General features: G+C 43.0%; 1 protein-coding gene across 3 annotated transcripts in view; it reads left to right on the forward strand.

The window, feature by feature from the left end:
- Positions 1 to 11,625, forward strand: part of hfw (leucine-rich repeat domain-containing protein hfw) — a 56,298-nt gene extending 44,673 nt beyond the window's left edge. The window contains exons 8-11 of one of the 3 annotated variants that reach the window (XM_028316479.1): positions 8,056 to 8,154; positions 8,306 to 8,365; positions 9,095 to 9,199; positions 9,481 to 11,625. In XM_028316479.1, coding sequence (XP_028172280.1) covers positions 8,056 to 8,154; positions 8,306 to 8,365; positions 9,095 to 9,199; positions 9,481 to 9,759 — 543 coding nt within the window. In that variant the 3' untranslated portion in view covers positions 9,760 to 11,625. Of the gene's footprint in view, positions 1 to 8,055; positions 8,215 to 8,290; positions 8,366 to 9,094; positions 9,200 to 9,480 lie in introns of all 3 variants that reach the window. The other 2 variants (XM_028316480.1, XM_028316478.1) reach the window with 2 other exon arrangements.
- The last annotated feature ends 79 nt before the right edge of the window (positions 11,626 to 11,704 follow it).

The following is an 11,704-nucleotide window of genomic DNA, read 5'->3' on the forward strand; positions in this document are numbered from 1 at the left end:
ACGACGTACCTGCACGTTCTGAACGCGAGTATCGACGAGCTCGACCTGTCACAAGCTGTGTTCCGGCGCCTGGCCTCCATGGCGCTCACCGACGGAGACATCGGCAAGATCAGCGGTGAGTTACGACAATTGCCTACTCCTAATTTTGTCCAAAGACCCCTAGCTACCCATCTTTATCGCTCGCGCGTAATTATGTTGCTATTGCGCTTGCACACTCACTGCGGGTGCCAGTCGCACAGTCGCGACAGCAATATAATTACGCGTGAGCGATAAGGATGGATAGCTAGGGGTCATTGGACAAAATTCTACGTGCTCACGGACCGGGCTTTAGATGTTGTAACATCATTAGGTCATTTTGTCCCACTGCAAGAGTACAAACCTCTAATTTACCAGAGGCACATGGAGGATTTTGGAACACAGGCTGGTTGGGGAGGCCTAATGTACGCATATTTGTTCTGGCAGATGTTAATCCGGCATTATTTTTGGCGGTTCCGGCAGTGTACTAACAATGGTATACCCGAAAGTAAATGAGTCTACTTACATGACTCATTTACTTTCGGGCAATAGAGCATGGCGTCTTTAACTCCAAACTATTTGAGCAAACCGGGAAAAAGAATTATTTTGCAAAAAAGTTTCATAGTTTCAAATGTTGTTGACTCCTTTGCATTTGAGAAGCCACTGGGGTAAACGGCATAGCCGTTGCAGCATTTTACCTAAGCTGATTTCCACAGGCTGATGGATGATGATAATATCGATGCGTTTCCAGGCCAGTTCCCCAAGCACTCGCCGATAGCGTGCCTGAACATCTCCAGCAACAACCTGACGACGGCCAAGCTGCCGTCGCTGCAGCGGCCCTTCGCCTACCTCTACAACCTGACCGTGCTCGACGCCTCCGCCAACGACCTCACCGAGTTCCCGCTCAGCCTCGTGCACAGCAACAAGAAGATATCCGTGGATCTGTCAGGTGAGCTCCACGTGAGGGACTGGAGATACAGCGGCATCAGCGAGCGTCTTGCCTCCGAGTCTCTTCTTGCGGAAGAGTTAGTAGGAGGGAAGGAGCTGTCAGGTAAATGCCTTGTTCAAGTCTGATGACCAGTCGGGAGGGTCACTTACTGGACCGTTGCAGTCGCAGAATAGAATTCTACCTAAAACAGATGGTAGTGTGATAGTAGGACATCCTTTCACCTTCCCATGGCCACACCAAGCTTACGGTAATACCAGGCCGAATCAGATGAGAAATGTGCCAAACCGCAGCTGTCTACAACCTGACCGTGCTCGACGCCTCCGCCAACGACCTCACCGAGTTCCCGCTCAGCCTCGTGCACAGCAACAAGAAGATATCCGTCGACCTGTCAGGTGAGTTTCACGTGAGAGACTGGTGGTACTGCGGGGTCAGCAAGCGTCTTGCTTCTAAGACTCTTCTTGCCGGAGGAATAATTAGATTCAGAGCTTAACCTGTCAGGTAAATACTATGCTAGAAAATCTACAGGTCAGCCGAGCTGGACTGTTCCACTCACCTGGATCGAATCCCACCTGATGCAGATGCTAGTATGATAGGACATACCTTCACATTTCTATGGATATATCAACCTTACGAGTATTACTGTGGCTGCCTTTGGCAGATTACAGTAGACCGGGACACTCTACTTTTCTTCCATGTCTCTCTCTGGTCGTATTTCCCCCCTTCTAGGGCTGCACAATACAAAAAGCTGAGTTCCTTTGACGCAGGGGAGACGAATAAGTAGCTCTTCTCTTATACCACCTGTGCGCAAACTCCTGCAGCCGCCTCAAGTATGACAGCACTATCAGTTCCCCAAGCCCTCGTGCCTGAACGTCTCCAGCAACAACCTGACGACGGCCAAGCTGCCGTCGCTGCAGCGGCCCTTCGCCTACCTCTACAACCTGACCGTGCTCGACGCCTCCGCCAACGACCTCACCGAGTTCCCGCTCAGCCTCGTGCACAGCAACAAGAAGATATCCGTGGATCTGTCAGGTGAGCTCCGTGTGAGGGACTGGTGGTACTGCGGCGCTAGCAAGCGTCTTTCTTCCGAGATTCTTCTTACTGGAGGATGTTAGAACGAGGGCCTAAAGTGTAACGTAGTCGGTGGTTCGCTTACTGCACTGTTCCAGACGCGGGATGGATTCACGCCTGACGTAGATACTATGGTATGATAGATATAGGACATCCCTCCATCTTCCCATGGCCATACCAAGCTTACGGTTACCTGGCCGAGTCACGGGATATATGCGCAGATCTGCGGCTGTCTTTGCTTCTGACGATCTCGCCACCCTTTTTTACTCCCTACAAATTCGTTACTCTTCTTTCCTGTGCCTATGACGCGACTCTCCCCATCTGGGGCATCTCTTCTCTTATGCCACCTGTGCAAACTCCTGCAGCCGCCTCAAGTATGATAGTCCTCGTCGCCTGAACGTCTCCAGCAACAACCTGACGACGGCCAAGCTGCCGTCGCTGCAGCGGCCCTTCGCCTACCTCTACAACCTGACCGTGCTCGACGCCTCCGCCAACGACCTCACCGAGTTCCCGCTCAGCCTCGTGCACAGCAACAAGAAGATATCCGTGGATCTGTCAGGTGAGCTCCACGTGAGGGACTGGTGATACTGCGGCGCCAGCTAGCGTCTTTCTTCCGAGTCTCTTTCGTCGGAGGAAGATTTAGAATGAGACTATAAGCTGTCAGGTAATGCCACGTTCCAAAATCTGATGGCCAGCAGGGCTGGTCCACTGTCGAAGCCACGTATCCCACATGATGCAGATGCTAGCATGATAGGACATCCTTTCACCTTCTCATGGCCATACCAACCTTACCGCTATACCTGGTCGAATCAAAGGAGATATGCACAGAACTGTGTGTGCCACTGTTAAATCTTCCTATTTTTCAAATGGATGTCACAGGTGCCTTTTTATATGGAAATATTGATGAAACTGTGTATTTAGAATTACCAGAAGGGGCATATAGTGGGGATAATAAATATGTCAAATTAAATAAATCTTTATATGGGTTGAAGAAATCTCCAAAGTATTGGAATGAAAAATTTAATTCTGTAATATTGAAACAAGGTTTTATAAGATCTCCTAATGATTCTTGCTTGTATACAAAATGTAATGGTAATTACAGAACTTATGTTTTATTGTATGTAGACGACTTGTTATTTTTTGGTAATAATAATTCAGAATTAAGTGAACTTAAATCAGCTTTGAACAAAGAATTTAAAATGAAGGATTTAGGGTTGGTGTCAACTTTTTTGGGTATACATGTAAAACAAGATTTAGAGAAGGGAATAACTGAATTNGACATGTTGGTGGGCTACTGTGATGCAAATTGGGGGGGAGATTTGCAGGATAGGAAATCCACAACAGGCTATTGTTTCATGTTTGCAAATTGCTTAATATCATGGTGTTCGAAAAAGCAAACCTCTGTGAGCTTATCTTCTACAGAGTCAGAGTATATTGCAATAAGTATGGCTGCATGTGAAGCCTGCTGGTTAGTAAGTTTATTAAAGGATTTCAATATTAATAATACATGTCCTGTGAATATTTATAGTGACAATCAGAGTGCCATTATGGTTGCTAATACTGATAGCATCAAACGTCTGAAACACATAGACATTCGTTTTCATTTTATTAAGGAACTAATTAAGAAAGGAAAATTGTTATTAAAGTTTATTAAAACAGAAGATCAGACAGCTGATATGTTTACAAAGGCATTAAATAGAACCTTGTTACTTAGGTTTATAGATAAGTGTGGTTTAAGCGAGTAAGTTTAAGTTATTTAAGTTTAAAGTAAATGGGTAGTAGAGTTATAATATTACATTGAGGGGGGGTGTTATTATATCTATGGAATAATTCTAAGTCAATGTAATATTGAGTTAAAATATGTTGGTAACACTGATCGCTTCCGGTTAGGAAGCCATTACACTTTTCTAAAAGCTCTGTACGCTCTCGTTTGTCATAGTACAATAAATAAAACTACACAAGTTTATAACCTGCGTTTTACTCAAGATAACAGGTAGATTGCACTTCATCACGCCACATTTCTTCACTCTCTACAAATTCGTTACTCTTCTTTCCTGTGCCTATGACGCGACTCTCCCCATCTGGGGCATCTCTTCTCTTATGCCACCTGTGCAAACTCCTGCAGCCGCCTCAAGTATGACAGGACTATCAGTTCCCCAAGCCCTCGTGCCTGAACATCTCCAGCAACAACCTGACGACGGCCAAGCTGCCGTCGCTGCAGCGGCCCTTCGCCTACCTCTACAACCTGACCGTGCTCGACGCCTCCGCCAACGACCTCACCGAGTTCCCGCTCAGCCTCGTGCACAGCAACAAGAAGATATCCGTCGACCTGTCAGGTGAGCTTCAAGTGAGAGACTGGTGGTACTGCGGCGTCAGCGAGCGTCTTGCCTCCGAGTCTCTTCTTGCGGAAGAGTTAGTAGGAGGGAAGGAGCTGTCAGGTAAAGCCATGTTCAAGATCTGATGACCAGCCGGGCTGGTCACTTACTGGAACGTTTCAGTCGCAGAATAGAATCCTACCTAAAACTGATGGTAGTGTGATAGGACATACCTCCATCTTCCCACGGCCATGTCAAACATATTACTGCGGTTGCCTTTGGCAGATTTCAGTCGACCTCGTCACTCTTTTTTACTCCCTACAAATTCGTTACTTTCTTTCCTGTCCCTATGACGCTATTCTCCCCCTTCTGGGGTTTCACATCACAAAACTGGTGACGCCCTCTGATACGTGACAGACGAATAGGCACCTCTTCTCTTATGCCACCTGTGCGCAAACTCCTCTAGCCGCCTCAAGTATGATAGGACTATCAAGTTCCCCAAGCCCTCGTCGCCTGAACGTCTCCAGCAACAACCTGACGACGGCCAAGCTGCCGTCGCTGCAGCGGCCCTTCGCCTACCTCTACAACCTGACCGTGCTCGACGCCTCCGCCAACGACCTCACCGAGTTCCCGCTCAGCCTCGTGCACAGCAACAAGAAGATATCCGTGGATCTGTCAGGTGAGCTCCAGGTTCTTTTACTCCCTACAAATTCGTTACTCTTCTTCCCTGTACCTATCACGCGAATCTCCTCATCTGGGGCTGCACAAGAAGATCTCCGTGGACCTATCAGGTAACTAGGCTGTTAGGTGTTGAAGAAGTCCAAGACTTATGCCGGATATTCGTATCTTCACCACTGACGGCTACGGCACGGGCTCTGACAAAATATCGCGGAGGTTTTAGTGGGCATACCCCATTCTTTTCAGACTGGAGTAGTGCTAAGAGAGTCACAAACACCCTGCCCCTTGGCAGTGGTGTCGATGCGCAAAACATTTTCTTCGCATCAAAAACACGTCGTCGATATGCTTACTGGACTGCTATGATTGCGGGTAGAATCCCGCTGGAGACAAATGTTACAGTAATAAGAGGGGTATTTTTATGTTTGTTCACACCCTTTTATAAAAAGTAGTAACCTTTAACATTCCCTCACTCGTTTTAACCACTATAAAAACCACTTAAAATTCTTTCTGTGATGCTAATATCTGTCATATATTCCTTTCCAGGCAACAACTACCTCCCATGCAAGCACTTCCAGCGCGCTATGGACGCCAACAACAGCTCGCTGGTGACGTTCCTGCACTACAACCAGACCTTCTGCGCGCTCGACCTGCAGTTCAACTGGTTCAAGGACGTGCAGGTCGTGCAGATCGACCACCTCAAGATACAGAAAGAGGTACAGTGGATGTTGTATTTTGAGACGCATTTGAAAATAAGTAGAACTACAACAACCCGTTTAGGTACAACACATACTCCTCATTCCCACTGCGCTGCAACTTTTCCCTCTCAAGAAAAGCTACATCATAGCGTGCCAGCTTCATTTACAGTTTATTCCAGGGAAAAAAATATTAAATTTTTGATCCGCAACGAAATAAGGGTTTATTTAATGATTGGTGGATTTTGACATATCTGTCAATGTCATGTCAAAATCCACCAATCATGCAGCATTTGGACCTCCCGTCTACGTATTGCCATCTGGCGGATTTTTCAATCGCGAAAACCCTCTTTGCGGACCAGTTGTCGCCACTGGCGAAGTGGTCCTGTCACTTGCTAGTGGCTAAGACGGTGGCGCCAACTGGTGATTGTTATGAGAATTATTTGCAATCACCAGGCGGGCTAGAATGCGCATCGTGCTAATATCATATCGATGATTTTACACATCAAAATGGATGGGATTATTTATCTCGTAAATTCGATTTAATGACGCGATAAACGCTTATCAAGGCGCGCACTAGACCTACAGGTGATATTACTCGCCAGTGGCACCAACTGGTAAGCCCAATATTGATATTGTCGAATTTGCCATCTTCAGGCGCACCAGCGCCGCCAAGTCAGTTAGTAGTCGCCATGGCCTGAATCGATCGCATGAATCACCATCAAATTGTTGTGTCTATGTCACCGTAAAATTGTGAATTCCGTCAGATTATAATCAGACGAAGTTAAATTACAATCTAACCTAACCTAACCTAACCCACTGTTAGTTTACAATCTTTCGCGTTATATTATAAACTAATATTATAAAGAAGAAAACTTTGTTTGTTTGTTTGGTTGTAATGAATAGGCTCAAAAACTACTGGACCGTTTTTAAAAATTCTTTCACCATTCGAAAGCTACATTATCCACGTGTAACATAACTAGGCTAAATTTTATTTTGGAAAAAAATATGGTTCCGTAAAATATGTAGATAATGTATTCCACGCGCGTGAAGCCGCCGGCGGAAAGCTAGTAGCTAATAAAGAACATTATATCTTGAATCATCAGCTGAACGCGAACTGCCGCAAGATCAAGCCAGCCGAGAGCAACTGCAGCTGCGTGTTCGAGCGCCTGGAGCTCATGGGCGACGAGGTCACCAACCTGGTGGCCGTGGACTGCTCGCAGCGACACCTCACGGAAATGCCCACGAATCTGCCGCCCAATACTGTGAAACTTAATGTGTCTTATAACAATGTGAGTAGCCAGATCAAACCTTTCCTGAAGAAAAGTGATGATAAGGCTGAAGGTGGAAGCCAGCTTCACCCGGAATCTTCAACCACAGAGGACCGGCTTTTTTACCTCCAACTCCCAGCTAAACTTCTGGTGACAGATGTAGGTAAAATGGTGGTAGTTACCTAAGCGAACTTAGAACCAGCCCTAAACTGCAGAAATTTCGCCTCTACTGGGACCCGAGTCCGAGACCTCTGGGTCTGAAGTCATACACCTAGACTACAAAGACAGTCGCACGGACCACTGTATCACCAACCTGGTGGCCGTGGACTGCTCGCAGCGACACCTCACCGAGATGCCCACGAATCTGCCGCCCAATACCGTGAAGCTTAATGTGTCTTATAACAATGTGAGTGGCTCAGCTTTGACACCTCCAATAAAATTTTTTGCAGTGAAAGAATGATAAAATAAAATCTTAGGCACCAATATTTAAAAACTTCATCATCATCATCATCATTTCCAGAGGACGTCCACTGCTGAACATAGGTCTCCCCCAATACTTTCCACGTTGATCGATTGGTAGCGGCCTGCGTCCAGCGCCTCCCCGCTACCTTTACGATGCCGTCGGTCGGATTTAAAAACTTATAGGTACATACATAAAACCATGAACTGTAGTCACGTCGGTGACTATGTGGACTGCTGTATTAAACCCCATTGAATCCGGCAGAATCGGACCTCGCTCACATTTCCCGTAAATGTCCAAAGAGGCAACTATTGGAGAAATGTTTGATCATCAGGCCTCCCTAAACCTTCTGGCCAGTTTGGGGAGTAAAGGCCAAAACCTACATTTGCCTTAAAAAATTTGAGAATGACGTCTTGCTGCAATGGAGACTATGAATGATGATATCCGTTGCATATTACAAACTTTAATTAAGTATTTTGGGACTAGATGGCGCCCTACAATACAAACTTTGCTTAGTTCAGGACTAAATTGTGCTATTATCCGCACTTAGCCCTCTGATGGGCCATTATACGAGGATATCAATTTATTTATGTTTATTATTCTCCAGATAACGTCGCTTCAAGCTGTGGGCGACGACCCGACCTACGAGCACCTGCGCCAGCTGTTCGCCGACTACAATGACGTCAGCAACATCATCGCGCTCGAGGGCACCAAGTTCATAGACAACTTCATGCTCTTCTCCATCGGCCACAACAAGCTCAAGACTGTAAGTGACCTTATGTCTGTAGCGTAAGGCTCAATATCGCCTGCGTCAGCTGTTTAACTACAATGACGTCAGCAACATCATCGCGCTCGAGGGCACCAAGTTCATAGACAACTTCATGCTCTTCTCCATCGGCCACAACAAGCTCAAGACGGTAAGCGACTTTATGTCTGTAGCGTAAGGCTCAATATCGCCTGCGTCAGCTGTTTAACTACAATGACGTCAGTAACATCTTCGAGCTCGAGGGCACCAAGTTCATAGACAACTTCATGCTCTTCTCCATCGGCCACAACAAGCTCAAGACGGTAAGCGACCTTATGTCTGTAGTATAAGGCTCAACATCGCCTGCGTCAGCTGTTTAACTACAATGACGTCAGCAACATCATCGCGCTCGAGGGCACCAAGTTCATAGACAACTTCATGCTCTTCTCCATCGGCCACAACAAGCTCAAGACGGTAAGCGACTTTATGTCTGTAGCGTAAGGCTCAATATCGCCTGCGTCAGCTGTTTAACTACAATGACGTCAGCAATATCATCGCGCTCGAGGGCACCAAGTTTATAGACAACTTCATACTCTTTTCTATTTAACCGACTGCGCCAGAAGGAGAGAGGAGATGTATATTTCTTTGGCACGGCCTACAGTCTAAACGGCTTGACCGATTTTAGCGTGAGAGGTATCGTTACACTGGCTATATTAAAATTGGAAAAAATAAAAAAGGCGGATTTTAGGCGCCATAATAATGTCTTAAAAAAATATGCTATTGGTTTTTTTTTATTTCTTTTAATTGCTCTATTCCTTTAACCACTTACTGTTTATCTATGGGGTAACACTATCTATTCACCATACGTGAACGATTATAAACCAATATTGTTTTGTTTTAGATACACACGTACGTGCTGTCGAATAGATTCGGCACGACGGGCCCGAAATTGTCCATAGCTGGGAACAAAATCGTCTGCGACTGCAACGCGGAAAAGATGATCAAGGTAAATTAAATGATATTTATAGAGCGAGCAAAAGAGTTCGCACTCCTATAACAATTTTAAAACGGCCGAGTACTTACTTGTTTTACAAAATTATCTCACAAGATACTGTCTACCTCAATTCTTTCAATACGTCACGCTATCCAGTTTTAATTACTATAAACTTGCTAGTTTTTTCAGAATCATGATTTTCATCTAACCGTCTCTTTCACAAACGTCATCATCCCAAGTTAAATGTGAGCGACTTTAATTCATATATTGAAGAAAATACCTTTATTTTCCAGCCCTGGCTCCAAGAGAACTTCAAAAACATCCCCGACTACAAAAACCTAGAGTGCCAAGACAATCTGGGCCCTGTGGTCGACTTAGTAGAGTCGAAAGTGTGTCACACGCCGCGTGACTGGACGGACTATATCTATTACATCATAGGCTTGGAGGTTTTAGTGCTGGTTTTGTTGATAAGTAAGGTTTCTTACGACTACTGGATCTTTAAAACAGCTGGATATCTGCCTTGGCCAGCCAATAAGATGCCAAGGCTGCCGTGTGATTGGCTGTGCGAGTGAATCAGTGGTATTTTGGACCGTAAACAAATGACTATTGGTGTGAATTCACAAGCATATCAAATGTAACATGTTGACCTTGAGGTGGTTCGTATTACTGACTCAATAAGAGCGACTATTGAAGTGCAATTATAACGCTTGATGTGCATGTCAAGATATATCTTTTGAGATGGCTGTTCTGTCTTGGACAGAGGCTAGATGGATTTTTTACATATTATACAAAGACGTTTAGTAAACAGGTTATAACTATGTACAGCCAGCATCAAATAGTTAGTACCAAAGTAGTAAGTAGCTAAAGTAGCAAAAAAGTCCGCAATACTTCCTTCCTTGTAATTGGAATAAGGTTGGGTTATGGATTATCAACTTTTTGTCCACTTTGTGTGTCTCGAACTATTTGACGCTGACTGTCCCTATTATAAAATAGTTATTAAGAAAAATAAATGTTGATTGGTACATATTTTTATATGGGTTAATTAATAAGTTAATTATTATATGTTTTTTAAAAATTGTATGTTAGTGGTAGTAGGAATAAAGCAAAATACATACTTATTTGTTTAATAACAAAATGAATTATTTGAATGAAATAAATATAAGAAACTAAGATCTCTTTCATATCGATTTTGTTATAAGACTATGAATGTTGCAAATAAATAATCAAAAAGTAATTAAAAAATAGAATCTCCATTTAATTATTGTCTCGGTTTGTTTAGAAATGAGTCTTGAATTTTGATAGAAAAACTTTTATATTGGGAATTATGGTAATATTATTTTATTATAGAAAACATTCTTTTACTTGTATGAAATACTGTGTGAGAGGATGAATTTATTCATTGAGTTTTTCTGGTGTTTTATTTGGGCAGAATGTGGTGCTAATATTTCATATCACTGAAGAAAAATGTTGAACGACACTTGTCATAATATATTATATAAATTTTTAACATTAACTTTTTAGTTAGCACCATCAAAGCTTAAAATCTAATTTAATCTAGGCTGCTATGAGGCTGAACTTTAGCTAAAGCTGATTTAGGTAATTAAGAAATTGTACATAAGTAAAACTTATATTTTTCACCGCCATTTAAATGTAGTTTCGCGAGAAGTGGTACTAACGACTTGTGACTTGTATATTTTAAAGTGAATTGTCATTCATTTGTGCCAATCCTAATAAAACTACGCCAACTTAGATGTCTTATGCCCGTTTTCACCATCAATCCCTAATTTTTAAGTGACCCCTATGGTAACACATAACAGGAATTTTGTTTTCAAAGGGGGTCACTTAAAAATTAGGGATTGATGGTGAAAATGGGCATTAATCAATCGTACTTTGATAAAATAAGCCTCAGCGCCTTAGCGGTTAAAACGTTGAACCACTAAAGCGCTGAGGGCTGCAAAATGCCCTAAAAATCTACTTAGGTAACCCGTTTAAGCTATATTAATGTATGGCGATAGGATAAATAATTTTTAAGGACTAATCTTTACCGACAACGGCACAACAAACAATATTATATGTAGTTGTAAAGGATCTAAAGCAACAAAATGTTTGATGTGGTGTCGACTGTACACTCAGATGCATAAATAAAACCTAAGTTTATTTTTTTATATATTTCACATTATATTTTAATACATTTTATGAGGCTTCCAATATTTAAATTCGTGTCTTGACTAAAGTGCCATACAGAGAACTGGCTGATTATTCAAAGATTTTAAGTTAAGATGTTGTCCACTTATTTGTATATTTTTAGATAAAATTAGGTATTTTATAGGTGTTAAATACATATGGGCAATTTTTTGTATATAATTGAAGAAGACTGTATATTTTGTATGTGTTTTTAAGTGTTGTCAAATGGGCGAATTAAATTAAAAAATATAATATATTCGTGTTTCTTTTTTATAACAAGGAATTGATGAAATAAAATACTTTTATTTATTTTATTAATTTATTTAAATAGTT

This window comes from Ostrinia furnacalis, unplaced genomic scaffold (assembly GCF_004193835.3).
Source record: "Ostrinia furnacalis isolate ACB-3 unplaced genomic scaffold, ASM419383v2 OfSCF5727, whole genome shotgun sequence".
NCBI classification, from domain to species: Eukaryota; Metazoa; Arthropoda; class Insecta; order Lepidoptera; family Crambidae; genus Ostrinia; species Ostrinia furnacalis.